The sequence below is a fragment of the Prionailurus bengalensis genome, chromosome B2 (genome assembly GCF_016509475.1).
Source record: "Prionailurus bengalensis isolate Pbe53 chromosome B2, Fcat_Pben_1.1_paternal_pri, whole genome shotgun sequence".
In the NCBI taxonomy this organism is placed as follows: Eukaryota; Metazoa; Chordata; class Mammalia; order Carnivora; family Felidae; genus Prionailurus; species Prionailurus bengalensis.
In genome coordinates this window covers 34,903,714-34,929,657 of record NC_057349.1, presented here as the reverse complement: position 1 = coordinate 34,929,657, position 25,944 = coordinate 34,903,714, and the positions used below count along the sequence as shown (strand labels likewise).

Genomic DNA, 25,944 nt, shown 5'->3' with positions numbered 1-25,944 from the left:
AGGGGCCGGTCCTGACTGAGCAGACGCCATGCAGGTGGGGAGACAAGAGTCTTACCCATATGGCCATTCCTCTTGGTCTTCCTTCATCCAAATTTGCCAGCACCCTGCTCTGAGTCACATGCTGGGCTGGCCTGCAGCAGAGGTGGGGTCCCTAGCATGGAGGAGCACCCAGCCAGTGTGGGAGATAGATGTGTCCCTCATTTTGCAGCCCAGGGCGTGCTGAGTATGGACATGGGGCCCTACAAGTCAGGGGCTGCACACTACAGGCCCAAGAGAGCTCTGGGGAGGGGAGAGGAGATGGTTGTTGGTCAGTGCCTGTTCAGGGAAGGCAAAATCAAGGACAGATAGGAATTGGACAAGGGTTTTTGTCATCCTCGGGTGTCCGGGTCAGGCTAACCCAAGCCCCAGGGCTCCGTGAGAGTCCAGAGGTTACAGGGCAGGGAGCCACTGAAGCTACATGACTGGTTCTATTTCTCAGTCTAGGTGGGAACATGGGCAGAGCCACCTCTGTCTCTGTCTCTGTGTCCTTCCTTTTCTGTCTCTATCTCTCTGTATCTTTTTGTCTCTCTCTGTCTCTCCGTCTCTGTCTGTCACACACGCATACACACACACACACACACACACACACACACACACACACGCTGAAATCCAGCATCTCACTAGCCTAGATGTGACAAAACCTGAGTTCCACACCCAAGCTTGGAGGGGACCCAGACCTTAGAGAAATGAGATGTCCTTTCTCAGAGTCTCATATTCCTGATTTATAAAGGAATTGGAAACGGTGACCTCAGGTCCCTTCTAGCTTGAACATTCTAAGGTTTTGTGCAATTATAGAATTTCATTATGGAATTCAAAGATAAATTCCAGCACTCTCTTTAATAAAGTCCTGCCCCCTCCAACCCTCTTTATTACTCCTCACCATGCCTCATGTTCTGCCCACTGTAGAGTCTCATCTTTGGTGTGAAGGCATTTTGCCCTTTGCTGAAATCAAGATAGACCCTTCTGCCCCCAAACCTAGCACACTGCAGGAGGAGGTGGTCAGCCCACGTTGGTGTGGATGCATGTACTTAAAAGTGATGTCTTACCTGTACTCCCCCTGCCCCCTTCAGGGCTGCCTTTCATCATTTCATCTGGTGCTCACTGCGGTGGGCTGGGAGGTTTATCAGATGATGTCCAAAGTGACAGCTGTCCCCGAGCAGATCTGGTGCAGGAGTGTTGGAGACCAGCAGAGGGGGTGTGGGTGTGGGTGGCGGCCTTTAGGGAAGAGGCCCTGAATGAAGGCTGGAACAGAGGGTGGGGATCTGGGGATCCCTCTCTCAAGGGCATCTCTGGGAGTCTTGAGGATTCATGAGCGTGATCTGAGGCCTCCCCAGCAGCAGGGGTGCCATGTGCTGGCACCTGGTTGCCACTGCATCTGTCCATTCATCAGCTGGTCTTTGGCTCCCACCTCCCACCTCCCACCTTTGGCATTGACTGTGGGGTCAAATTGCCCAGATAGACTGTCACTCCTGATGGCTTTGGTGACAGTGACCCAGGGTAAAGCCTTCTAGATCTTTCTGGCTCTACCACTGCCTATTCCCTGCCGCTCCTTGGGTTTCATTCTCCCCTCCTAGGAGAAGACGGAACAGATGACCCAGAGGGCTCCATATTCTGACAGTTGGAGTTGGGGGTCAGGAAGCCACACGGACCGGTGTCTATTGTTTCTCCTTTCTGAGAAAGGAGTTCATGGAAGGAGTGGAGGGACAGGGTGAGAAGACCCCTGGGGACATCTGGAAGAGAGGTGGGACAAGGCTAAGATGGCTGGCAAGGCCAGAGTTTACTTATTTTATAATGTTTTATTTATCGTCAAGACGGTGCAAGTTGGGGAGGGGTGGCGAGAGGGGGACAGAAGATCTGAGGCAGGCTCTGTGCTGACAGCAATGAGCCCGATGTGGGGCTTGAACTCAGGAATCACGAGATCATGACCTGAGCTGAAGTCGGACGTTCAACCGACTGAGCCACCCAGGCGCCCCGGGCAGGCTTACTTTAGGGTAGTGTAGGAAGGAACAGTAGCTTGCAGAGGCAGGAGGGCTCACAGAAGTCTTCCAGGGGTGGGGGTGGGGGCCCTTACACGAGTCAACAAGGTCTTTGATGAGGGGGTCGCCCACTGGGCTTCTGGGACTCGGTCCCACTGGAGACTTGGGAGCACTCCTGGGATCTGCCTGGCATTGGGGGGTGGGGAGAGCAATGAAGAACTGGGTATTTACCCCCAAGTCCTGCCCATCATTGGTTGAGGGCTGACCTGGGGAGCATACACTTCCTGGTAATTTGCAGCTGGCTTGCCAGGGAAGGCCCTTGGGAGAGAAGCAGATGCCGGAAGAAACCGTGGGTGTGTACAGGAGCTAGAAGGGCTGAGGAGATAGGGTAAGGCATCAGCCATCTTCAGGACTGGTTCTATTGTCTCCATTGTACAGGTGAGGAAACAGAGGCTCAGAGAAGCCGAGTCACGTCCCAGCCAGAAACTGAGTTTCCAGTGGGCTGTGTTGCTTCCCGACAGCAGCAGGTCACTATAGAATGAGGGACACAGATGTTCAGGACATACCCTTGCCTGATCCTTCTGTGCCTCCGCTTCCGCATCTGTCCGATGGGATGATGCCTACCCGGTACTGACCTCGCAGGGCAGCCGTGTGAATTGGGAGCGAATTTACAGGACACTTAGCATCCATCACTGGGGTTCAAGAGCGTGTGATAGCACGGAAGTGGGGCAGGAGGGGCTCGCCACCCGTTCAGGACCTCTCGGTCCCCAGATGTGTCCATCGTCCTGCTGTAGTGCCTTCAAGTCTGATTATCAGGGCCATGTGTTAGCTTCCGGGGACCCTGTTCAAATGAGTCTGTATCCCATGGCTCCAAGTATCATTAATCTATCAGCATAGATGAGAGGGTTGAATAAACTGGCTGTAACTAGAGCCCTCAGAGAATGGGACACAAGGTGGCTAAGTTTTGTTTGCTGGATTTTACTTTATTTATTTATTTGAGGTAGGTGACAGGAGAATTTCTGGAACAGGCTAAGACATTGGGCAGAGTGAGGTTTGGCTCAAGAGTGAGGTCCTGCGGGATCCAGGGTGCCCAGAGTGTGTGTGGCTGGTTGGGGTGGGAGGTGGGGAGCCCCGCTCCTTAGGAAGCTGAGCTGAGGGACCTCCAGGGCCCGCCCGCCCTATGCCGGTTTTAATGAGCACCTAATGATCGCGTCCTGAAGGAGCTGTCTTCTCTTCGGGTTTTGCCTGCAGCGGGCCTGAGGCAGCCTCTGCGTCTCACATCGGCCTGAATCCCCTGAGAGCCTCCTCTCTGGCTGTGCTAACTCTTCTTCTCTCCCCGCTCTTTCAGGAACCTTTTGGACAAAGACATGTTTTCCAAGTCCGACCCACGTAAGTCCTGCTCTGACCATAATAACAGTAACAACAACAGCAACGACATTCCGACCGATTGCGGCGGCCGACCCTGGAGCCCTTCCTGCGTGCTATGTGCCAGGCACCACTCCGGGTGCATCCAGGCTGTTTAGTGTTTTACTGATACTGTCTGGAGGAGAACTGGAGAGTCTGACCCTTCCCAGCCTGCAGGAACTGGTGAAGATTCAACACGACCAAGGGGGTTGGCAGGGATCGGGGTGTCTGAGGCCAGGAGTTCTTGGTCCCAGGGAGACCGGTACATTTTAGAGCCCCAACTGGCTGTGGTCTGGGGCGGGGAGGGGCGGGGATGAGCGCTGATTTTGCAGTCCAGGGAGCTAGCCCTGAGCAATGCCAGTCAACTGTATGATCTCAGACAGGTCATTGGCCGCCTCTGAGCCGCAGTGTGCCCATCAGTGAGGTGGGGCTGGTGATGGTACAAGGCCTCATGAGACTGTCTTGGGGTCTGAAAGGATGCAGATGTCCTCTCCCGTCTCTGCGACTCGGTCCTCCATGTGCCGTCCATCACGTTCTGGCCTAACCTCCTCCAAAAGGGTGCCTCTCCCAGACATGCTTATGTTCTAGGCCCCTTCTCCAAGCTGACCGCCCCCACCCCGGCTCCAGGCGTAAACGGTGCAACCCAGGTCAGAGTCTCCTGAGATGCCTCCCCCTCCAGAGCTGTCCCCATCTGGGGCCCCCACCTTCCTCTTGGCCTGGGGTCTTAACCCTCTTTTTCTCCTTTCCCCACAGTATGTGTCATGTATACTCAAGGGATGGAGAACAAGCAGTGGCGGGAGGTAGGTGGCCCCTTGCCCACCCTGGAAACATCGCCTGGCCCTCATTGTGTGTCTGTTTGTCTAACTCTGGAGGCATCCCACCTGATGTGTTTGGGAGCGCAGCATCTGAGCCCCTGGGAAGGATAGCAAGGCTTGAAGAGCATGGAGTTTTGTCCCTGCTATGGCAAGAAGAAACATGGTGGAGGGAAAAGTTCCTGCCCTCTGTGTGCCAGTCTGAGGGGGAGACAGCCCTGCCCTCAGGGAGCCATAGTCTGAAGGAAGAGATACAGCCCTGCCCTCAGGGAGCCCCAGTCTGAGGGGGGAGACACAGCCCTGCCCTCAGGGAGCCCCAGTCTGTGGGGGAGACAGAGGGAATCCAGGCCCAATAAGAAAGAAAGATCTTGTGCAGTGGCCTAAGACATGGACATAGCAGCTGGCGCCATGTCTCATCTACACCAGCCTTCCCTTGGTTTCTGACCAATGTGATCATTCACTTAGGTGATGCCCTTGCTTGGAAACCTTCAGTGACTCTTTGCTTTGAATCAAGTCCCAACTCTTTAGTCTGCCTTCCAAGCTCTGCCAAGAACCTGGGGAGTCCCTCCTGGACGACAGGGCCAGCATGAGAATAGCCAGTAAAAGCCTCAGTAACTCAGACTTGATTAACAAACCTCCTTCCTTGTCGGGTTGGCCAGAGTGTCACCTGCCCTGCTTCCTACCCCTGCCCCCGTGTGGGGCAGGAGCAAGTGGCCGAAGGGGGTGAATTTTACCCATAAAATGTGTGGGAAGTATTTCCACAGGGGCTGGGCTAAACTTTACCTTTTTCGCCCTCTCTGAGACCCTAAGCCAATTACAGTGTAAACCAGATTGCTGGGGGAACGTTTAACCTACTTAAGTGAACTAATTACTTTTGAGGCCTTTTGGCCGAGCTTCACAGAAAGCAGCAATGTGTTAATGTCGTAGTGATTCATTCAGGAAAAGTCTGGACGGGCCTCTTCCTAAGGGCACTGCTCTGCTAGCGATTAATTACATTCAGTAATTGAGACTGGTCTCCATTTGGGTCAGGGTCCCTGACTGTCCACCTTGTATCGTTATCCCCTCACCCTCAGGTGGAGCAGAGGAAAGGTGGGAGGCCTTGGTGTCAGGTACCCCTGTGCTTTGTTCCTGGCTCCAGCCCTTTCTGGAGGCGGGATCTGGAGCAAGTTGCTTACCCTTTCTGTGCCTCAGTTTCTACATCTGTAATATGGGGATAACACCTACCTGGTAAGCCTGTGGTGAGAGCGGGTGAAACAAGATGGGGATGTAATGTGCCTGGTGGGCAGTCATTGCTCAGTAAATACCCTTGTATGGCATCATCCAGAGCGTTCAGGGCCACCCGGTCCCTCCCCCGTCGGTTAATATTTGCAACGGTAAGCAGTTATGTGTCCCAGGCAACCTATCAGGTGCAGTGGGGAAAGAGGGAGATAGTCAAAAAAAATAGAGCCTCACCAAAAGCTGGAACTGTGGAGTTTGCAGCCTGGAAGGGGAGATTCACATGTGTGAATAATCCTAACAGAGGAAACGGTGACAGAAAAAAGTATCAGTGGGAATAAAGTGGGAGTTCAGAGGAGAGAGAGAGTTACAGCCAGGACACCATGTTTAGCTACAGCACTTTTTTTTTTTTAAAGATTTATTTATTTTTTGAGAGAGACAGCACAAATGGGGAAGGGGCAGAGAGAGAGAGATGGACAGAAGATCCGAAGTGGGCTCCGTGCTGATAGCACAGAGCCCGACGCAGGGCTCAAACTCATGAACTGCGAGATCATGACCTGGGCGGAAGTTGGATGCTCAGCTGACTGAGCCACCCAGGCGCCCCTAGCACAAGCACTTTGATGGCTCATTGGACTTTCATTTATTTATTTATTTATTTAAAAAAATTATTTAAACGTTTGTTTATTTTTGAGAGAGTACGAGCGGGGGAGGGGCGGAGAGCGAGGGAGACACAGAATCGGAAGCGGACTCCAAGCGCTGAGCTGTCAGCACAGAGCCTGATGTGGGGCTCGAACCCACGAACCGCGAGATCATGACCTGAGCCGAAGTCGGACGCCCAGCCGGCTGAGCCACCCAGATTCCCCTAGCTAAAGCACTTTGCTAGCTCATTGGACTCTTAAAAATCCAGTGTGACTAAGCACAAGCCATCGGGCTAAGGGGTGCATGCCGTAGAGCAGAGGAGAACATGGGTCAGAAGGAGCCTCCGGATCATCCGCTCCACCCCCTCATTCTATAGAGAGGGGCAGGCCTGGCCTCAGGTGGTGGAGGCAGGGTGCTAGGCCCCAGTGCGGTGGGAGCACCCACCTGGAGGAGCAGAGTTTCACGGAAGCTGGGGGACACGGCACAAGGGCCCAGCAGCAAAGATGGTGGAAGAAGGGAAGGCACAGCGGGAGGCCGGGATGAGCAGGTCAGTCCAGGTCCTGGGCAGCTGGAGGAGCTAATAAGGGGCTGTTTATAAAGGAGTCCTCAGGGTTAAGAGAAACCAGCGAGGGGTGATGAATCATGAGGCTGGCAACAGCAGAAAGCTGTTACTACTAAAGGCCTGAGGAGGTAAGGGGACGCAGAACCCCAGGGGGACTTCCTAGGAGGAGCGGGGGCCCCGGGCAACCTCACTCTCTTTCCACCCTCTGCTCTCCTGCCAGTGCCTCCCCGCCCCCCCCCCCACCCCGGTATCACCCCACTGGAAGACCTAGGGTAGGGGACTGTTGACGCAGTCCACACAGGTCTGCCTCCCGGGCACAGAGCAGGGTGGCCAAGAGAGTGGATCCAGAGGGGCAAAGGGAGACAGTCCAGAATGGACAGCGAGCAGATGAGCGAGGCTGGCAAAGTACAGGAAGAGGCGACTCAGGGAGCTCATGGCGGTCAGGCTGGGGACAGCTGGGGTCACGGGGTCAGAATGTCAGAGCAGGAGGGCCCCTAGAGATCAAGGAGGCCGCCCCGTGGACAATCAACGCCATACCCAGCCTTCAGGGGGTGATGGCGGCAGAGTTCAGCCAGCTGGGTGCCCCTAGGCCACAGGCTTCAAGCTATTGCTGGAGAAGGGGAGACATACTCAGACATATTGAGGCCCTGTTTCTTTGCCTAATTCTCTCTGTGACCCACAGAGGAAAGTATCAGGAATGGGAAGTTTAAAGAAACATCCAGATCTATCTCTGGAGCTGCCCCCGGGATGGCAGACTGCTTTTGTTCATAAACAGGAACCGATTCCCACCTGTTGGTTCATTGCAAAACGTCTGTTAGTGGAACCTTGGCCGAGAGGTAATCATCCAGTGACCGGGAGGAGTCAGGCGCACGCACAGCAGTCTCTCCAGGCAGGGTCCAGACCCCGGGTTCCCACAAGGCTGCGGAAGGATGAAAGCTGTGCTCTCAGCCCCTGGCTGCCGGGTTGCAGCTGATTCTAACCGTTTGGGTCATTTTAATGCCTTCTGAGAAAGCTCCATCTTCCAGAACCTAAATCTGTCAATGCATTTTATGAAAATGGACTCCAGATGTAATTTTAGCTGAGGAAGTTGAGCACTACTCGCATCAGAGTTTGCCAGGGCCTTCTGGCTGTCCCAGGGAAGGCAGGATGACCAGGTAGGAAGGGTCCCAGAAACATTATTCTCACCGGGAGCAGGGACGTCATAGGGAGCGCCTCTTAGTTCCCCATTTAAAACGTGTGTGAGCAGGTGATCCCTGCCCCTCACTTGCCAGGCAGCTGTCCTGGCCAAGGGCCCCTTGGAGAGGAGGAGATGGTATTATAGAATCTTAGGGTGTCCCGCTGATCGAACCACACCGCCTGCGGGGCATGAGCTCTGGCGGCCACACCCACACATCCCTGCCAGAGCGCTATTTTTGAGCAACCTCAGTTCCTAGAACATTTCACACTGGCTGGGAATGACAGTTCATCTCTAAATGTCAACAAGCATGTGTGGATACCTACTGTGCGCCAGGGTAGATTGCTGGGGACACAAAGGGGCACGAGACAACTCTGTCTACAACCAGAGAGGCTCATTTTCTTAATTTTTTTTTTAACGTTTATTTATTTTTGAGACAGAGACAGAGCATGAATGGGGGAGGGTCAGAGAGAGAGGGAGACACAGAATCCGAAGCAGGCTCCAGGCTCTGAGCTGTCAGCACAGAGCCCGACGCAGGGCTCGAACTCACGGACCGTGAGATCATGACCTGAGCCGAAGTCGGATGCTTAACCGACTGAGCCACCCAGGCGCCCCTCTTAATTGTCTTATTTTTTTATTTTTCTTAACGTTTTTTATTCAGTTTTGAGAGACAGAGAGAGACAGAACACTAGCGGGGGAGGGACAGAGAGAGAGGGAGACACGGAATCTGAAGCAGGCTCCAGGCTCTGAGCGGTCAGCACAGAGCCCGACGTGGGGCTTGAACCCACAAACCGTGAGATCATGACCTGAGCTGAAGTCAGATGCTCAACTGAATGAGCCACCCAGGCACCCCTCTTAGGTTTTTTTTTAATGTTTATTTCTGAGACAGAGAGAGACAGAGCATGAGTGGGGGAGGGGCAGAGAGAGAGAGGGAGACACAGAATCCAAAGCAGGCTCCAGGCTCCGAGCTGTCAGCACAGACCCCCGACGTGGGGCTCGAACTCACAAACCGTGAGATCATGACCTGAGCCGAAGTCGGTCGCTCAACGGACTGAGCCACCCAGGCGCCCCTAGAAGCTCATTTTTGATTCAGGAAGGTATAGCAATAATGACAGTAACAGCAATAAGAATGCTAACAGCAAACACATCTATAACAGTGCTGCACGGGGCACGGTTCTAAGTATTTAGCAACTAAATCCTCACAACAACCCCATGCAGAAGGTATTATTACTATTATTATTATTGGCCCATTTCACAGAGGAGGAAACTGAAGCACAGAGGTTAAACGCGAAAGTAACTTCTAGAACATGACGTTGTAAAAACTATAATAGTTATATATAAAGGGCAGAATTCCACTCATCCCAAGTTCGACCCTCCTTAGGTGCACAGAATAAGTTGATTTTCTCTTCCACGTGCTCTTTCTCTCAATATTTGAGGACAGCTCAATATTTTGGGCAGATTTAGAATGTGACCATTTCTATCCGTACTTCCTCTTTCTATCACTGTCTCGTGTCCCTTTTCTAGTCTGGCCACACTCCCTGGAACACGTGTCCATTCATCAGTGTTCTTCCCAGAGTGGGTGTCCTGCTGCACCCACTTAACTTATCTAGTCCAGAGCATCATGGGTGTGCTCCCTCCTCACTGGGGCTTGAACTAGACGGTCATGCTCCTGCCTCAGGTCCCTGATTCTGTGTCTGTTTCTGAGGGTCGTACATCTGTCGTGCCGTCTAGTATTTCACCGGCTTTTCTGGCCAGTGTTTCTGACTGATTTCATCTTGAGTGTGGGGCTTCTGTGTCTTTTTCACACGAACTGCTCTCCAGACAGGATTCCCCCAGCTCAGACTTCGCGATTGAATTTTTGAACCTCAGTGTGAGAGTTTCCATTTATCTTCATTTATTCAGTAGATTTGTCATTTGATAGGTTCAGTCTGTTGTATGGCTGTGAAGATCATGTTGAATTACGATCGTGCATTCAACATCTTGGTTTGGTCAAGATCAAGGTCCTGGGTTGGCTGCCATTGCTGTCCACACGAACGATACAGGGTTGAACGGGATAGAGCGCTGTGGTCCTCCCCTGGAGACCTTTTCCCAGATTGACCTCGTTTCTCTAGTTGCTTTTTGAGGTAGGCTGTTCAGCCACCAAGGATCTGCATAATCTGGTTATAATCCATCCCATGTTTCTAGATCTGTTTTCTAAGTGCTTCGTGAATAACAGTCCAGTGCCTGGTCAGACGAGGCTCTGAACTTGACGTCTGGGACCCTGCATTCCCATCTCCGCTCTGAGATTTCTGACTATGTGACCTGGGCGAGATCTTTATCTTCTTAGTCTCAGCTTACTCATCTGTCAAATGGGGCCAGGAGTCTTTCTTCGAAGGACCAGCTAACATCACACTTGTGCAGATGCCTCGAAATATCAACTGCAGTGTGCCATTGCCCAACTTGAGCGCCCAGGCGCCCTGTCATAGTGGAAACAGCTATATTTGGAGACCCTGCGGGCTAAGTCCCCTCCTCAGCCTAGAACCCCAGGACCCAGTTGGCTCCAAGGAGTGAGGGCTTCCAGGAAGAGAAGGGCTTATAGGGAAACATGTCAACCTTGTATGGGAAGGGTCCTTTATCAGGAGGGGCTCTTCCAGGAAAGGGTGGACCCAGGGGTGCCTTCATCATGGTGTCGAGCCCAGACAGCATTGCAGCATCCTACACTGGCAACTCTCTGCCCCGCTGATGCCTTTGTTCCCTTGGTGTTTGTCCGGGGGTGTCTCCTCTTAGTCTGCCCACAAAACCCTGATTCTCTAAGTGGTGGCCTGTCTGGCTCCTTCCCCCTTGCACAGCCCCATCATCTTCTCTGGCTCTGGCCTTGAAGGTCATCCCCTTGCTCACCCCTGACAGCCAGCACTTTTTCTCTCCCCTTTAGCTCCTTCTGAACAGAAAGGGGCTTTTTTTCCTGGTTCCAATGGCTCTTAAAATCACAGTTCAGGAATTCACCTGTTTCCCAAGCCTCTGAAACAAAACATCAACCTTTTTTTTTTTTTTAACCTAGTGGTTTTTTTAAGTTTATGTATTTATTTTGAGAGAGAGAGAGTGCCAGGGAGGGGCAGGGAGAGAGGAGAGAGAGAGAGAGAGAGAGAGAGAGAGAGAATATCCCAAGCAGTCTCTGCACTGTCAGCACAGAGCCCGATGCGGGGCTCGAACTCACGAACTGTGAGATCATGACCTGAGCCGAAATCAAGAGTCAGATGCCACCGACTGAGCCACCCGGGTGCCCCAAAGCATCATCAACTTCTTAGCCTGGAGTTAGAGCCTCTCCCACTCGGACTACCCTAAAAAATGGCTGTAAGAGAGGAACTGCCACTGAGGGAGCCCCTGCCGTGTGCTCTGCTGGCTCACCTCTAATGCTGCAACCACCCGTGAGGAGATCCTATCGGCCCACGTCCCTGATGGGAAACTGAGGCTGGAAAAGTCGAAGTGGCTCGTGCAAGGCCACTCTGTTAATCGGTGCAGGGTTGGGATTCAAATGTGCTGTGAAGCCACCTAACCCCGGATATCTGTCCCCAGCTGTCAGGCCTTTGGGGCAGGTGCCAGCAGCCTCCCACAGTCAGAGGTGGGTGCAGGCACAGCTCTGCTTCCACACAACCTCGACACCGGAGCCTACGCAACCATGAAAGCAGGACTCGGGCTGATTTCTGCCACATGCACCAGCATGCTAAGGGGAACCATATGGATTTGCAGTTTGAAAATCTGAAAAGAAAAAAAAAAAAAAGTTGGCAATTTCATATAGACTAATGGTTACGTGAGACTCTAATCTAATATTAGCATGCGGCCCCCTGTTCACCTGCTTGTCCTTATAAGCTCAGTGAGGTTCCAGGACCTGCTTTTGCCTGAAAGGTTCACTGGAGGCAGGCGGAGAGACGACGCTCCAGCACTGGTGAGGGTCGGGCCGCCTCCGCTGGCAGGAGAGCCCGGAGGGTGTCAGAAGCCCAGGCCCACCCCCAAGGCGTGAGGTCCCGGCCGTGTTCCTACAAGCGCTTATGAGCGCTTGTGCGGCACTGCAAACCATTCATGTGTCTCTCCACACCTTCCTGTTGGCTCTGAAAAATCACTGCCAACTTCCCTTTGTTAATAGGGTCCTCTGGTGCCTGGGAGATCCTGTATCTGAGGTGAGGCCTCCTAGTTAGGGCTTCTCAAATGTAACCTCCACTCCTGGGATGGATGAAACGCACTCAAAAAAATAATTTCACGGGCACCTGGGTGGCTCAGTCAGTTAAGCATCTGGCTTTGGCTCAGGCCATGATCTCATGGTTCGTGAGTTCGAGCCCCGCATCGGGCTCTCTGCTGTCAGCACAGAGCCTGCTTGGGATCCTCTGTCCACCTGTCTCTGTCCCTCCTCTGCTCGCTTTCTCTCTCTCTCTCTCTCAAAATAAATACATTAAGGGGCGCCTGGGTGGCGCAGTCGGTTAAGCGTCCGACTTCAGCCAGGTCACGATCTCGCGGTCCGGGAGTTCGAGCCCCGCGTCGGGCTCTGGGCTGATGGCTCAGAGCCTGATGGCTCAGAGCCTGGAGCCTGTTTCCGATTCTGTGTCTCCCTCTCTCTCTGCCCCTCCCCCGTTCATGCTCTGTCTCTCTCTGTCCCAAAAATAAATAAACGTTGAAAAATAAAATAAATTAAAACGTTTAAAAATAAAATAAATTAAAAAATAAATACATTAATTTAAAAACTTAAAAAAAAAATTTAGGGGCGCCTGGGTGGCTCAGCCAGTTAAGCGTCCAACTCTTGGTTTTGGCTCAGGTCATAATCTCGTGGTCGTGAAATCCAGCCCCACGTTGGGCTCTGGGCTGGGCGCACAGCCTGTTTAATAAGTCTCTCTCCTTCTCCCTCTCCCCTCCCCTGCTTGGGGAGCACTCCCTCACCAAAAATAATAATAATTTTAAATAGCATATTATTGACAGGAGAACAAAAGCCAAGCTGTTTGACTCCAAGCTTTTCCCACCCTACCTCACAGCATGTTACCCGCCTTCTTCCATAGCTCCGTCCCTCCTCTTGCATCCAGACATTCAGAGCACCCTCCCCACCCACCCCCACCCCCCGTCTGGCGTACTTCCCACCCTCCTGCTGTTCCTCCAAAGGAAATCCTCCAGCCACGCCCATGCCTTTATGCAACTCTGGTCCACCTTTGGCTCTCTCTGAGCTCCCCAGGCACCCCTATCCCAGCAGCCAAGATTGCACCCCAACAACTCTGATTGTTTAAAGTACTCAAAGAGTCAGCCAAGATGTATGGAAAATCTGCTATGTAACAGCAGGCCTCCTTTAAGAAGTGCCTGGCGTGTGCCCAGCATCACATCTTATACTTGTCCTTAATCCTTATAATGACTCTGCAGGCAGGTACAGATTATCTCCAGACTTCAAAGAGGTGACAGAACTTAGCCCAGGTGACGTGGCTAGGAAACCAGGGCTCTCTCCCTGCGGAACCACAGAGGAAGATGGTGTCATGGGCAGTTCTTGGGTTTGTGTCAGGACCTTGGTACTTAGAGCTGTGTGGCCTTGTACTAGACGCTTATTCTCTTTGGGCCTCAGTTTTCTTAACTGTGAGATGGACAATTTCCTCGTTGGATTATCTAAGGATTAGAGAGAACATAAAATAAGCTGGAGGAGTCACATGGGCCCTTGGTCAAAGGTAGCTCTTGTTAGAGTATCACTGATGGGCTCTGGGTGTCAGGCAATGTACCAGGCAGTTTGGGTGCTTTATCTCAGGTAACCCATTCTATAGATAGCAGTGGGGAGGCCAAGAGAAGGGAAATAACTTGAGTAAGGGACTGTGATACCATCCAGGGCGCAAAGCAGTAGCTGTGACGTTCCTGCCCTCAGAGACCGTTTACGGAGCTGGGGAGACCAGACAGACGTGGAAGGACTTAAAAGCCTTGTGTTCTTCATCTCGATGGGAGCATTGGAGCAGATCCTCTCAGAGGCCCCAAGTTCCAGACCACAACTAGGCCAGGATCCACCCAAGTAGTTTGGACGTGAGTTCTCAGTGCTTCACAGCAGGGAGAGATCCAGGAGGGCTGGGAAGGCTTCTAGGGGGAGGTGGCACCAGACCTGGGACTTGAAAGATAGCGGGAAGAAGAAAGAGCATTCCAGGAAGGGGGTTTGCCTTTAGCAAAGCCTGGTGGTGGGCATGTCCCGTGTGTTTGTGAACTAGCCTCGGTCTGGCTGTGGCCCAGGCTGTGTTAGAGAGAGGTGAGAGATGAGCTGAGGAAGGGAGGGCAGTGCCCCATTGGGAACCCTGTTGGGAGTACAAGGTCTGATCGGTTTCCAAAGAGTCAGCAGTCAGTGAACAACCATTTATTGATTGAGCACCTACTATATGCCACACACTGGTCCAGGCACACGGTGGAGAAGAAGACAGGCAGAGTCCTTACTCTGGAGAGGCTTAGTGTAATCAGCAAAGAAACTGGACAATTTCAGGTATTGGTTGATAAGTGCCATGAAAAAGATAAAACAGCATAATGAGAGAGTGACCAGGGAGGAGGGGACTGCTTTTGTCAGGGGGCCAAGGGAGTCCTTTCTGGTGACTTGAATCGAGTGCTAAGTATTGCCATGCATAAGTCTGGGAGGGGGTGTTCTAGGTAGGGGGTACAGCAGGTGCAAAGGCCCTGAGGTAGGAACAAACTCACTGCACTCAAAGGACAAAAAGAAGGCCAGTATAGTTTGAGTGCTGTGAACAATGAAGACAGTGGGCGGTATGGTTGCAGAGGTCTACAGGGGCAAGTCCTATAGGGCTTTATAGGCCATGTAGGAGTTCAGACACTGCTCTGAGTGTGAGGGGAAGCTCTTTGAGGGTTTTGAGCAGGATAGTGATGCAGCCCCATTTATGTTTCAGAAAGACAGCTCTGGCCACTGTGTGCAGAGCAGATTGTGGGGGAAAGGACAGAAACAGGAAGACAGTTTTCAGTCTTGTGGAGTACAGGGATGAGACGGGAGTGGGCAAGGGCAGTGGGGATCCAGTTTGTCTGATGGCCAAGAGTTTAAACGTGAAATGAAATGACCCTTTGCCACCACGCTGTGAGCCCAATTTGGGATGTCTGATGACCAGCGTGGGACCTGGTCCCAGTCACATGACATAGACCTTTATCAAAAGATTTAAAGTAATGAATGGTCATTATTACTGCTAAGCCCTAAAGCAGGAGACAAGCCTCTCCAGGAGCTGGACTCCAAGGCAAGCATGGGGTCGGCTTTCTGGACTCTCCCGTTTTTCGCTTTGTTTTTGTTTTGTTTTAATGTTTTTATTTATTTTTTAGTGCAAGCAAGGGAGGGGCAGAGAGAGAGGGAGACAGAGGATCCAAAGCAGGCTCTGCACTGACAGCAGAGAGCCCAATGTGGGGCTCGAACTCACGAACCATGAGGTCATGACCTGAGCCAAAGTTGGACACTTAACTGAATGAGTCACCCAGGTGCCCCTGGACTCATTTTTGCAGAGAGGAGTCTGCCTCTGCAAAGAAAGGTCCCTCTTGAGCCTCGGGTCCCGCGGGCAACCTTTAATGCCCTTTGCTCTTGTCATGCAGCTGAATTTTCAGGGCCCTCACTTGCCATCAGCGGGAGCAGGCGGTCTGGGACGAAAGCCTGCCTTTGGGGACTAGATGGGTCATGGGCACTGCTCACTGTCTCAGGGTTAGGGCTTTAGAACCTGCTTTGGCACAGCAAGGTACTGTCACAGTGTCCCTTAAAATCCTGATTCTGTCACTTCCCTGAAAGTCTCTGAGCTTTAGTTTTTTCCATCAGTAAATGGGATCCTGATGCCTGCTCGTTGGGCTGTGGTGTGGACGTAATGACTGAACCGCTCATCACAGTCCCTGGCTGTGCTCAATACTTGTGAATATTATTATGCAATACTGTCAGACAAAGCTGGGTGGAGGGTCTGCCCCCTGTCCTGCTGCTCCCTCAGTAGGAGGTCGAATGACATTCCTGTGGCCTGTGCGGTTTCTACATCAGCAGCACCCCGTTATCCCCCTTGGCCCTCAGCACACCCCAGATGAGGGGGCAGAGGCACAGGGGGGTCCCCGTTTCGCCCAGTGACTCAGCCAGAGAGTGGTGGAGCTGAGGTGTGAGGTGGTCTCCTGAGTCCTCCCATCTGGCCAGGCCTCTGTCAGAGCGGGCTTTTCGAACTTCAGGGTTTGATGTGAATTTGTGTGTGGCTCCTGCCTCCCCTTCCCCTGCTCAGCCAGAGACGTTTTGTTAGTTCCGTGTAATACGGTCGACAGGAGCCCAAGATTTCACTGGAAGAGAGTTTGCTTTCTAACTCTGGGGGTTGCTAAACCGTGAGGTTCTAGTCCGGATCTTTCGGCGGCCGAGAAACCTATTTACTCTTCAGTGTCAATGTCCCGGTGCATTTTACAGTTGTGGCGGAACTGTTGAGAGTGTGGGCTCCGAAGTCAGGGTGACTGGGTCCAAATCCGGGCCACCACCTTCCCAGCTGGGGCTCTTAGGCAAGTGCCTCGGTGCACAAGCCTGCTGTGAGGATGAAAGGAGCTAATTCATGTAAAGCGCCTGGCAAGAGAAAATGCTCAATAACGGCTCCTTAGAAGTCCTGAAGGGAGGAACCCCTGCTTCACCTGGAGGAAAGAACCATTGATGGTATCATTTTAGACACCCTGATGCCATTTGGCAGGAGCTATAGGGTGCTCTAGGGGACAGGTGCCTTTAGGGCGGGGCTTGCTCAGGGCCCTCCCCCCACAGGCTGCAGCCAGACCCAGGGCTTCCTGCCCAGGCAAGACCAGGGCGCAGGCTGGTGGAGAGTGTTTTGCCAGCAGCTTGGCAGCTAGGCTCATTGGTAAAAGGGCCATTCCCTCCAGGAACTGGGACTTTTTAACAGATTATCTGGAACAGTGGCTAATTAGGAACTAAGCCTTTTGTCAGGAAGTCTTTCATTATGAGCTTGGCCGATGCTGGTGTCTGGGGCCAGAGAGGGAAACTTCTCCGTCCAGGCCTGGGCCACGGGGAAGGCCTTTGGAGCCTCGGGTCTCCTCACTTACCTCTGCCCTTCCACACCCAGAGGCCTTAACAGAACAGGAAGTGATCTGGAAGGCCATCAGGCCACAGGAGTTTCACTCTGTAGTTTAGGCAAGCTCCTTCCTCTCTTGGGGCCTGGTTTTCCTCAAGAGGGTGGCCACAGAATCCTGGACTCCTCCAGTGAGGGAACCTCAGAGAGCTTTCCAGACTGAAGATGATGTGGCCCTGGCATGGAACCAGGTCCTTTGTGCTCCTGCTGGAAACCCAGGCCCTCCTTCCTCGTGCCCAGACCTCAGGCCATTCTTTTCTCCAGCCCCGGGCACCCACTCGGGCCCCATTCCCAGCACCGAGCACACCCCTTTTTCCGATTTCTATTTGAGCCAGAGAGCTTTCTGGCCTCTAATTTTAATCCCGGTGAACATGATTCATGAGGGGCCGGGGCTGGGCTCTGCCACAGGGCTTTTAGAATCCCCAATTAAGGAGCCATCAATTATATATGAAAATTATAGGGGAGCTCCGACTGGGAAAGGGTGGGCAGCTTCGAGGTGGAGAGCCGTCTGTCAGCTCTGGCCTCCTTCTGTCCCGGCCAGCACAGCCACTGGGGGCTTTGCAGCTGGGGGGAGGTCTCCGGAGCTCCATCCAGCTGTAATTTGTAAAAAGGCAAGGGCTGCTTAAATCCGGGGCTGTGAAGATTGTTCAGGCTTGCAGAACCACCCACTCATTACTGAGGCAGGGGACTGCGGTAAACACAGTGTCTCCATGGGGTCACTGGGGGGGGGGGTTCAATGAGATCACGGAAGTGATTTGAAGATGAGGAGTCACGATACAAAGCAAGAGGAGGAGGAGGATTTGATGGGAGGAAGACCTGAGAGAAACCTGAGAGAGGAGGCGTTGACAGGCTTCTGGGAGGACAGGGCACTGCTCCAGGCTGGAGCTGACCTGACCTGGGCTCTGGTCACAGCCTTTTGCCTCATTAGCTGTGTGACCTCTGTCAGAGCACACCGCCCGCTTCTCTGCCTGTCTTTTCTCATTGGTTGAGAGGATTTGGTTCCTGCCAGCTCTAAAATCTTCAGCTTCCAGGTCAACTTGTTTATCAACAAACGTTTATGGAAATCATAGGAGGGACCAGGAGTATGTGGGTGGGGGGTGGGGTGTAGTCTGTGGGAGTTGGAAGCGTGGGTAGGAGGTGAGCAGAAGAATAGGTCGGGGACACTCACCTGGGCCATGTGACCTAGAGCCCCCCAGCCCACAGGAAGAGTCACCAAGGTGGAAGAGAGGGCAAGCATTAAAGGAGTCGAGAGGTTCTGCTGAAGGGAGGAAGATAAGAGGAGTAAAGGCTGGATAGGACACAGTCCAAGCCCCACTCACAGTATTAACCTCTTATTGGTTAGTGACTATATCAATTCCTTATTTTTTTTTTTTTTTTTTTTTAACGTTTATTTATTTTTGAGACAGAGAGAGACAGAGCACGAACGGGGGAGGGGCAGAGAGAGAGGGAGACACAGAATCGGAAACAGGCTCCAGGCTCCGAGCGGTCAGCCCAGAGCCCGACGCGGGGCCCGAACTCACGGACCGCGAGATCGTGACCTGAGCCGAAGTCGGACGCTTAGCCGACTGAGCCACCCAGGCGCCCCTATCAATTCCTTATTGATTTGGAGCACAGACTGCCGGGGTTCGAATTCTGTGTCTTCTACCCACCAGTTGTATGACCTTGGGCATGTGTAAGATGGAGATAATAGTAAGGGAGACAAAATGTGGAAAACACCTAGTGCCTGACTGACTTTAGGGCTACGTGAGGGTTATTGTCAGTACTGAAGGTCAACTGTGCAGCAGACCTTCTAGGTAAGGCTTCATGCACATTCCCTTCTGTCCTTCCCTTGGAGAAGGAATGAGTTGCTGTCTTAGCAGTGGGGAAATGCACCCTCCGAGGGGCGATTCTAGGTAGTCTCCTGAGAAACAGAACTCTGGCCAGTGGGGGTCCTAAACCCATGGCCTGGCTACCTCTGTACGCCACCGTGGCTCCATAGCCCTGGCCCCCAGTGCCCCCCAACCATGGGCATTTGCAGGGGTTTGCAGGTGGTTTGTGAGGGAGGAGGGGACCAGACTTTAGAAATCTTGAAGCAACAGAGAAAAGAGCCTCTTCCCAGGCTGCCTTGCTTTGTACCTCCTAGCTTGGTAGTCCGTGTGTCTGAGCAGGGTTAGCGAGGGTCAAGAACTCTCCTCCCCTCCCCACCCTCACTAAGCAGCCTCCTAGCCCGAGGGGTCCTTCTGCCTTGCCTTCCCAGCCAGCGGCAGGAGAGCGAATTTTCTTCTCCAGGCCCGGGTCTCTTTCCTAGTTCTACTGCCTTTTTTTTCTAGCAAAGGCCTTGGCATTTAAGTTTGTGGGATGCCCACGGGGAGGCCAGAGCCTAGAACTTAACAGAGTAGCTGCTGGGTAAGAGCAAAGGGGCAGCCCTGCATTTCTCCCTCAGCCTTGCCCGCGTGTGGAACATGTCTGGAGAGAAACTGCTCAGAGCCCGGGCCTCTCGGGCAGGGAAGGTGAGGAGGCAGTGTTAGCAGTTAGGGCTGGCAACAGCTCAGAGAACAGGCCGAGTTCGGAGACTCGGGAGGTACACACTTCCTGGGTGACTGGGCCAGGCTTTGGGATTTAGGAAGGACCAGAGTGTGGAATCACTAATTTACAGAGCTCATTTTATGTCCCAGGCTGCCTTTCTAAGTACATTACATAAACCAAATCGTGTAGGCCTCCGACAGCCCTACAATGTGCGGCTAAGTTGTCATTTTGCAGAAGAGTAAACCAAAACACAGTGGGGCAAAGGGATTTCTTCTAGGTCACACAGCCACTGAGGAGCAAAGCCAGATTTGGACCCAGGAAGCCTGGCTCCAGACTCTGTTCTATTTACTTCACTTATTTGCTGCCTCACTTCCTGCCATGTGTGGGAAACCCTAAGATCTGTCTTCAAAGGTAGAATCAGAGGTTCTTAAAGCTTTCTGAAGACATGCTTTCCCTTTAGGAAACTAATGAAAACCACAGCTCCTCTACCCAGAAAACGCAGACATGTACAGGCAGACATTTGCTTTCAATTTCAGGGTGTCACAAACCCACTTAGAGCTGACTAAAAGCCTCAAACTGTGTCTCTAATCTGGTAGGTGTTCTTCCCCACCTGGGCCTCATTCTGGCAACTGTGCGGATGGCGCCAGGATGGCCACTTTCTGCCAAGTGGAGGAGGCTGGGGGTGGCAGCCCTGATCCCCGAGAGTTCCCACGGGGGTCCTTAGGTGGGACCGCAGTGCTGAGACCCTGCATCCCAGAAGGCTGTCATCCCAGCTGCATGGGTGGGAGTCGCGTCCTTTGTTGGTGACATGAGTGTTAACACAGTGTTTCAGCAGAAGGAGTGGGGTGGGGACTTGGTTTATGTTCAGTTGAGTTGGAAATTGTATGTGTATGAAGGTGTTTGTGAGAGAGAAACTAGATCAGTCAGGGCAGCAGCAGGAGAGAGAGTTTGCTCGGTTCGTTGAACTCAAGAGAGAGAGGTAATGGGTTTCTTTCAAAGGTACGGGTGAGGTTGAGGAAACCCATAAGGGTAGGGCAGCACCCAGGGCCCAGCCACAGCAGAGAGCTGTTCTCACCGCAGGCTTGAGGGGTAGTGAGAGGCAGAGCATGGTTGGGGGGCGGGGGGGGTGAGGTGGGGAGCAGCCCCTCCCAGAACCGTGGTGCAGAGGCTGGGCCAGAGTGGGAAGAAATAACCCCGTGTCTCTCTCCACCTATGTCCCATCTGCTAGGGCCTCCCATTGGCCAAACCCAACTGGAATCCACAGGGCAAGGGAACCAGGGCAATGGGCTTCAAAAGGGAAAGGATCCCCAGGAGTGTAGAGCAGGACAGAGAAGGAGCTGGGTGGGGTGGGGTGGGGTGGGGCAGCAGAGAATAAGCCGCCAAATCAGTCCACGCCTAACTGCCAGCCCTATGCCCCCCTGGAGGTCAGGAGGCCCAGGTCTTGACAGAAGATCACCCCCTCCTGGCCTCATAGCTGGCTGTAGAACGGAAAGACCTTACTTGCCTGACCGGGGTTCCCAATCCCAGCCTTGCAGCGGCCCTTGAGTTTGCTGGGACAGCTGCCCACCCGCCCCCGGAACTCTCAACTTCTGTGTGTAGCAGAGCCCCGGGGAGCCATTTAATTTAGTTCTCAAAGAAGGTTTAAGTCTGCCTTCCCTTTGAGGGTCTCACTGGAACTGATGATATGTAATTAATGCTGCTTAATTGATATTCTTGGGGCTTAGTCATAGAGGTTTTAGGAGCCCTCGGGAGCATCTTTTGTGGCATGTCAGGAGCTTTTCCCGCTGGGTTTTGTTGCCAGGGACAAGAAGTGAGCTTTTCAGAGGGCGGATACCCTAATTTCCAGGTTTCTTACTTGTTTGTACTTTCTCTTTCTTTCTCCCTTACTGGGAGACTATTCCAGGCTTTGGGGCCCACGGAGGTCCCCCTCACCTTTCTTTCAGATCGCTCAGCCCCTTCCCCAGTTTCACACCGTGCCCTACCCAGTCCACACTTGCCCTTGTCTCATCGGGAACAGTTCTCCAAGACCCTCTGCGTGAGAATCACTTGGTAAAACCAAGATTTCGAGGTTTGCCTTCAGCTTTGTTCATCAGAGAAATCCCATGTCCACTGGTGTTTGGGGGCCTGTGCCCCAGGTTGTGAGCAATGTGAGATACTGCCTGCCATCTGCAGAGCCTGGAGTGTGGACAGAGGAGTTCAGAATGGACCGAGGGAGGGGCAGGGAGCTGGAAGAGTGTTCAGGGCTGGGTTGGCTCTGATTATGGTTGGCGAGGGGTTAACCCATTCTCCCGTTCTCCCCCAAGCAGGATTTGCCATATGTCATTCAGACTGTATGCTTTGGGGCACTTGGGTGGCTTAGTCAGTTAAGCGTCCGACTTGGGTTCACGGTTCGTGGGTTCAAGCCCCATATCGGCCTCTGTGCTGACAGCTTGGAGCCTGGAGCCTGCTTTGGATTCTGTGTCTCCCTCTTTCTCTGCCCCTCCCCCACGCTTGCTCGCACTGTCTCTCTCTCTCTCTCTCTCTCTCTCTCTCTCTCTCAAAAATGAATAAACATTTTTAAAAAGTAAAAAAAAAAAAAAAAAGACTATATGCTTTCATGTGGTTCCCACTGCTCGGTGCTAATACCTCATCTGTCCAAGTCCCTTGTGGCTTGGAAACAGTAATTCTGTGTGGAAGGAAATACAACCAAATTGAATTTTTTTTAAACATCAGTTAGGTTGTTTCCTAGCGTCATTAATAGGTGTGTAAATTGGGCCTGACAGAGACCTGGTTGCTTCTTGGATGTTCAAAACCCAAGTTTTCCCTTTATTCCCCCCTTTGTTATTAGCCAAAGTAATGAAGGCTATAAAACATCTTTAGTAAATCCCTGGGTTGTAGATTTCACAGTTGTTTGTGACTGGCATATGTTAATTACCCCTGTGTGCTGGAAATTCATCACTGCCCAGCCTGGCTCTCTTGCCCCCTCTCCTGTGCTAGGAAATCTCGGGGGTCCTTGGAGTCCTGCTCCAAGTCCTGTTTCCAGGGGAACTCCATTTTCTTCTCTGGCAGAGATCACTCTCTAGGGAATTCCCCTCGCGTGAAGCTTCAAGTGCCATTTTAAAAGCAGTGCTGTCATCTTCCCTAATGGGTGTTTTCCTTGCATCTCTGCGGAGAGTCGGGTGAGGAGAGAGACCGCACCAACGCTTGTGCCTTCTGGACTGGGGTTCGTCTAAAATTCAGCCAGAGGGATTTTTTTTTTTTTTTTACCTTGTTTGGGAGAGCAGTACATTGAGGAGGTGGCAGAGCCCTTTCTGAAAGGAGGATTCTCTCACACCTGGGTGTGAGAGAAATTTTCCTTTTGTCTGAAGACTAGAGGTATTAACAATTAGAAAGAGCACAAGAGGAAAATGCAGCAGTTCTCTTGGAACGAGGATTATACATTGTAAGATCGTTACTGAATTTTAGGGGATGCAGCAGGAGCCCAGTCTTACTCACCTCTGTGCCCTCGCCATTGCCTTGCACACAGTGGGGATTTTATAAATACTTGTGAAGTAAACCTCGTCTTTATTTGGTTTTCATCGTACTTGAGGAGGCCTGTTAGATGTTAGATGAAGGAAAAATATAATGGGTTTTGGATTAGACATACCTGCGTTTAGGTCCCAGCTCTGCCTAGCTGTGTGACCTTGGGCAAGGTACTTAACCTCTCTGATTCTCTCACTTGGAAAATGGGTAGTAACTGACGGGGGTTTTTATGAGAACTGAATGAGATAACGATCCACTTGATCTATTGAGCATTCAGAAGGGGCTCAGTCAAGGTTAGTTTTCTTCCTTCCTCCATCAGTGGTTCTGAACTCCAACTGCACTTTAGAATCACCTAGGAAACTGAAAAAAAACACAGTTGTTCGGGCCCCACCCATTGAGATCGGGTTTCATAGGTCTGTGTGGGGGCTTTGAGCTTTTTAAAAAAGCTCCTGTTAAAGGATACATTTTTTTAAAAGGTAAAAGCATGACTCCCATGCAAATATAAAATGAACACATGGTAAAGATTTATTTAACTTGTTAATTAAATGAGGGAACCAGTAAGATGTTACAACTGGTTCAGATGACTCAAACAACACACATACTGTTGACCCTGAACGACACGAGTTTGAACTTTGCTGATCCACTTATATGCAAATTTTTTTCAGTAAATACAGTATAGTACTATAAATGTATTTTCTTTTCCTTATGACTTTCTTTTTTTTGTTAAATTTTTTTTAACGTTTATTTATTTTTGAGACAGACAGAGACAGAACATGAATGGGGGAGGGTCAGAGAGAGGGAGACACAGAATCTGAAACAGGCTCCAGGCTCTGAGCTGTCAGCACAGAGCTCGATGCAGGGCTCAAACTCACGGACTGCGAGATCATGACCTGAGCCGAAGTCGGCCGCTTAACCGACTGAGCCACCCAGGACCCCCTCCTTATGACTTTCTTAATAACATTTTTTTTCTCTAGCTTGCTTTATTGTAAGAATACAGTGTGTAATATATATAACATAACAAGATATGTGTTAATCAACTCTTCTTTGTTATCAGTAAGGCTTCTGGTCAATAGTAGGCTATTAAGTTTTGGGGGAGTCAAAAGTTATATGTGGATTTTTTGACTGTGTGTGGAGGTCAGCTCCCCTAACTCCGTTGTTCAAGGGTCAGCTGTATCCAGGCAATCGGGAATGCTGAAATTAATTTATAAACAGATGCAAAATTGGTCAGTATCCACAGGATAATAATCAAATAATTATATTCCACTGAAAAAAAATTATTTACATTTCTACACGTAAGAATCATTTGTAAAAAAAAAAACAAAAACAAGCAGGGGGTATGGGTGGCTCAGTCAGTTAAGCATCCAACTATTTTTTTTCTTTTCAAATTTTTATTTAAGTTCTAGTTAGTTAACATACAGTGCAATATTGGCTTAAGGAGTAGCATTCAGTGATTTATCACTTACAACACCCAGCACTCATCACAAATGCCCTCCTTACTACCCATTACCCATATAAATTTTTTTTTTTAACGTTTTATTTATTTTTGAGACAGGGAGACACAGCATGAACAGGGGAGGGTCAGAGAGAGGGAGACACAGAATCTGAAACAGGCTCCAGGCTCTGAGCTGTCAGCACAGAGCCCAACGAGAGGCTCGAGCTCACGGACCGCGAGATCATGACCTGAGCCGAAGTCAGCCGCTTAACAGACTGAGCCACCCAGGCGCGGCCCCCCCCCCCCCCCCCCCCCCGCCCATTACCCATATAGCCCATCCCCCACTCACCTCCCTCCATCAATCCTCAGTTTGTTCTCTATCTTCAGCAGTCTCTCATGGTTTGTTTCCCTTTCTCTTTCCCCCCCTCCCATATGTTCATCTGTTTTGTTTCTTAAATTCCACATAGTAGTGAAATCATATGGTATTTGTCTTTCTCTGACTAATTTCGCTTAGCATAATACCCACTAGCTCCATCCACGTGGCTGCAAATGGCAAGATTTCATCCTTTTTGATGAATAATATTCCATCATACATATACACACACATATGTATATATATATATATATACATATATATATATATATATGCTTTCCTTATCTATTGGTAGATAGATATTCCATCCTTTATCTATGATATATGTGTGTGTATATATATATATATACATATATACACACACACATACATACATACCATACCTTCTTTATCTATTCATCAGTCAGTGGACATTTGGGCTCTATCCCTAGTTTGGCTGTTGTTGATATTGCTGCTATAAACATTGGGGTGCATGTACCCCTTCAAATCTGTTTTTCTTTTTATATCCTTTGGATAAATACTTAGTGGTGAAGTTGCTGGATGGTAGGGTAGTTCTATTTTTAACTTTTTGAGGAACCTCCATACTGTTGTCTAGAGTGGCCACACCAGTTTGCATTCCTGCCAAAAATGCAAGACGGTTCCTCTTTCTCTGCGTCCTCGCCAACACCTGTTGTTTCTTGTGTTGTTAATATTAGTCATTCTGACTGATATGAGGTGGTATCTCATAGTGGTTTTAGTTTGTATTTCCCTGATAATGAGTGATGTCGAACATCTTTTCATGTGTCTGTTTGCCATCTGGATGTCTTGTTTTTGGAAAAGTGTCTATTCGTGTCTTCTGCCTATTTCTTAACTGGATTATTTGTTTTTTGGGTGTTGACTTTGATAGATTCCTTATAGATTTTGGATACTAACCCTTTATCAGCTATGTCATTTGCAAATATCTTCTCCTATTCTGTAGGCTGCCTCTTAGTTTTGTTGATTATTTCCTTTACTGTGCAGAAGTTTTTTTTATCTTGATGAGGTCCCAGTAGTTCATTTTTGCTTCTGTTTCCTTTGCCCCCGGAGACGTGTCTAGGAAGAAGTTGCTCCAGCCGAGGTCAAGGAGGTCGTTACCTGTGTTCTTCTGTAGGATTTTGATGGTTTCCTGTCATTTAGGTCTTTCATCCATTTTGAATTTATTTTTGTGTCTGGTGTAGGAAAGTGGTCCAGTCTCATTCTTTGGCATGTTGCTGTCTAGTTTTCCCAACACCATTTGTTGAAGAGAC

At 51.0% G+C, this 25,944-nt stretch overlaps 1 protein-coding gene across 2 annotated transcripts in view; it reads left to right on the top strand.

The window, feature by feature from the left end:
• Nucleotides 1-25,944, top strand: part of CPNE5 (copine 5) — a 94,999-nt gene that overhangs the window by 12,118 nt on the left and 56,937 nt on the right. For both annotated transcript variants that reach the window (XM_043591255.1, XM_043591254.1), the window contains exons 2-3: nt 3,364-3,404; nt 4,173-4,219. In XM_043591255.1, coding sequence (XP_043447190.1) covers nt 3,364-3,404; nt 4,173-4,219 — 88 coding nt within the window. The remainder of the gene's footprint in view (nt 1-3,363; nt 3,405-4,172; nt 4,220-25,944) is intronic.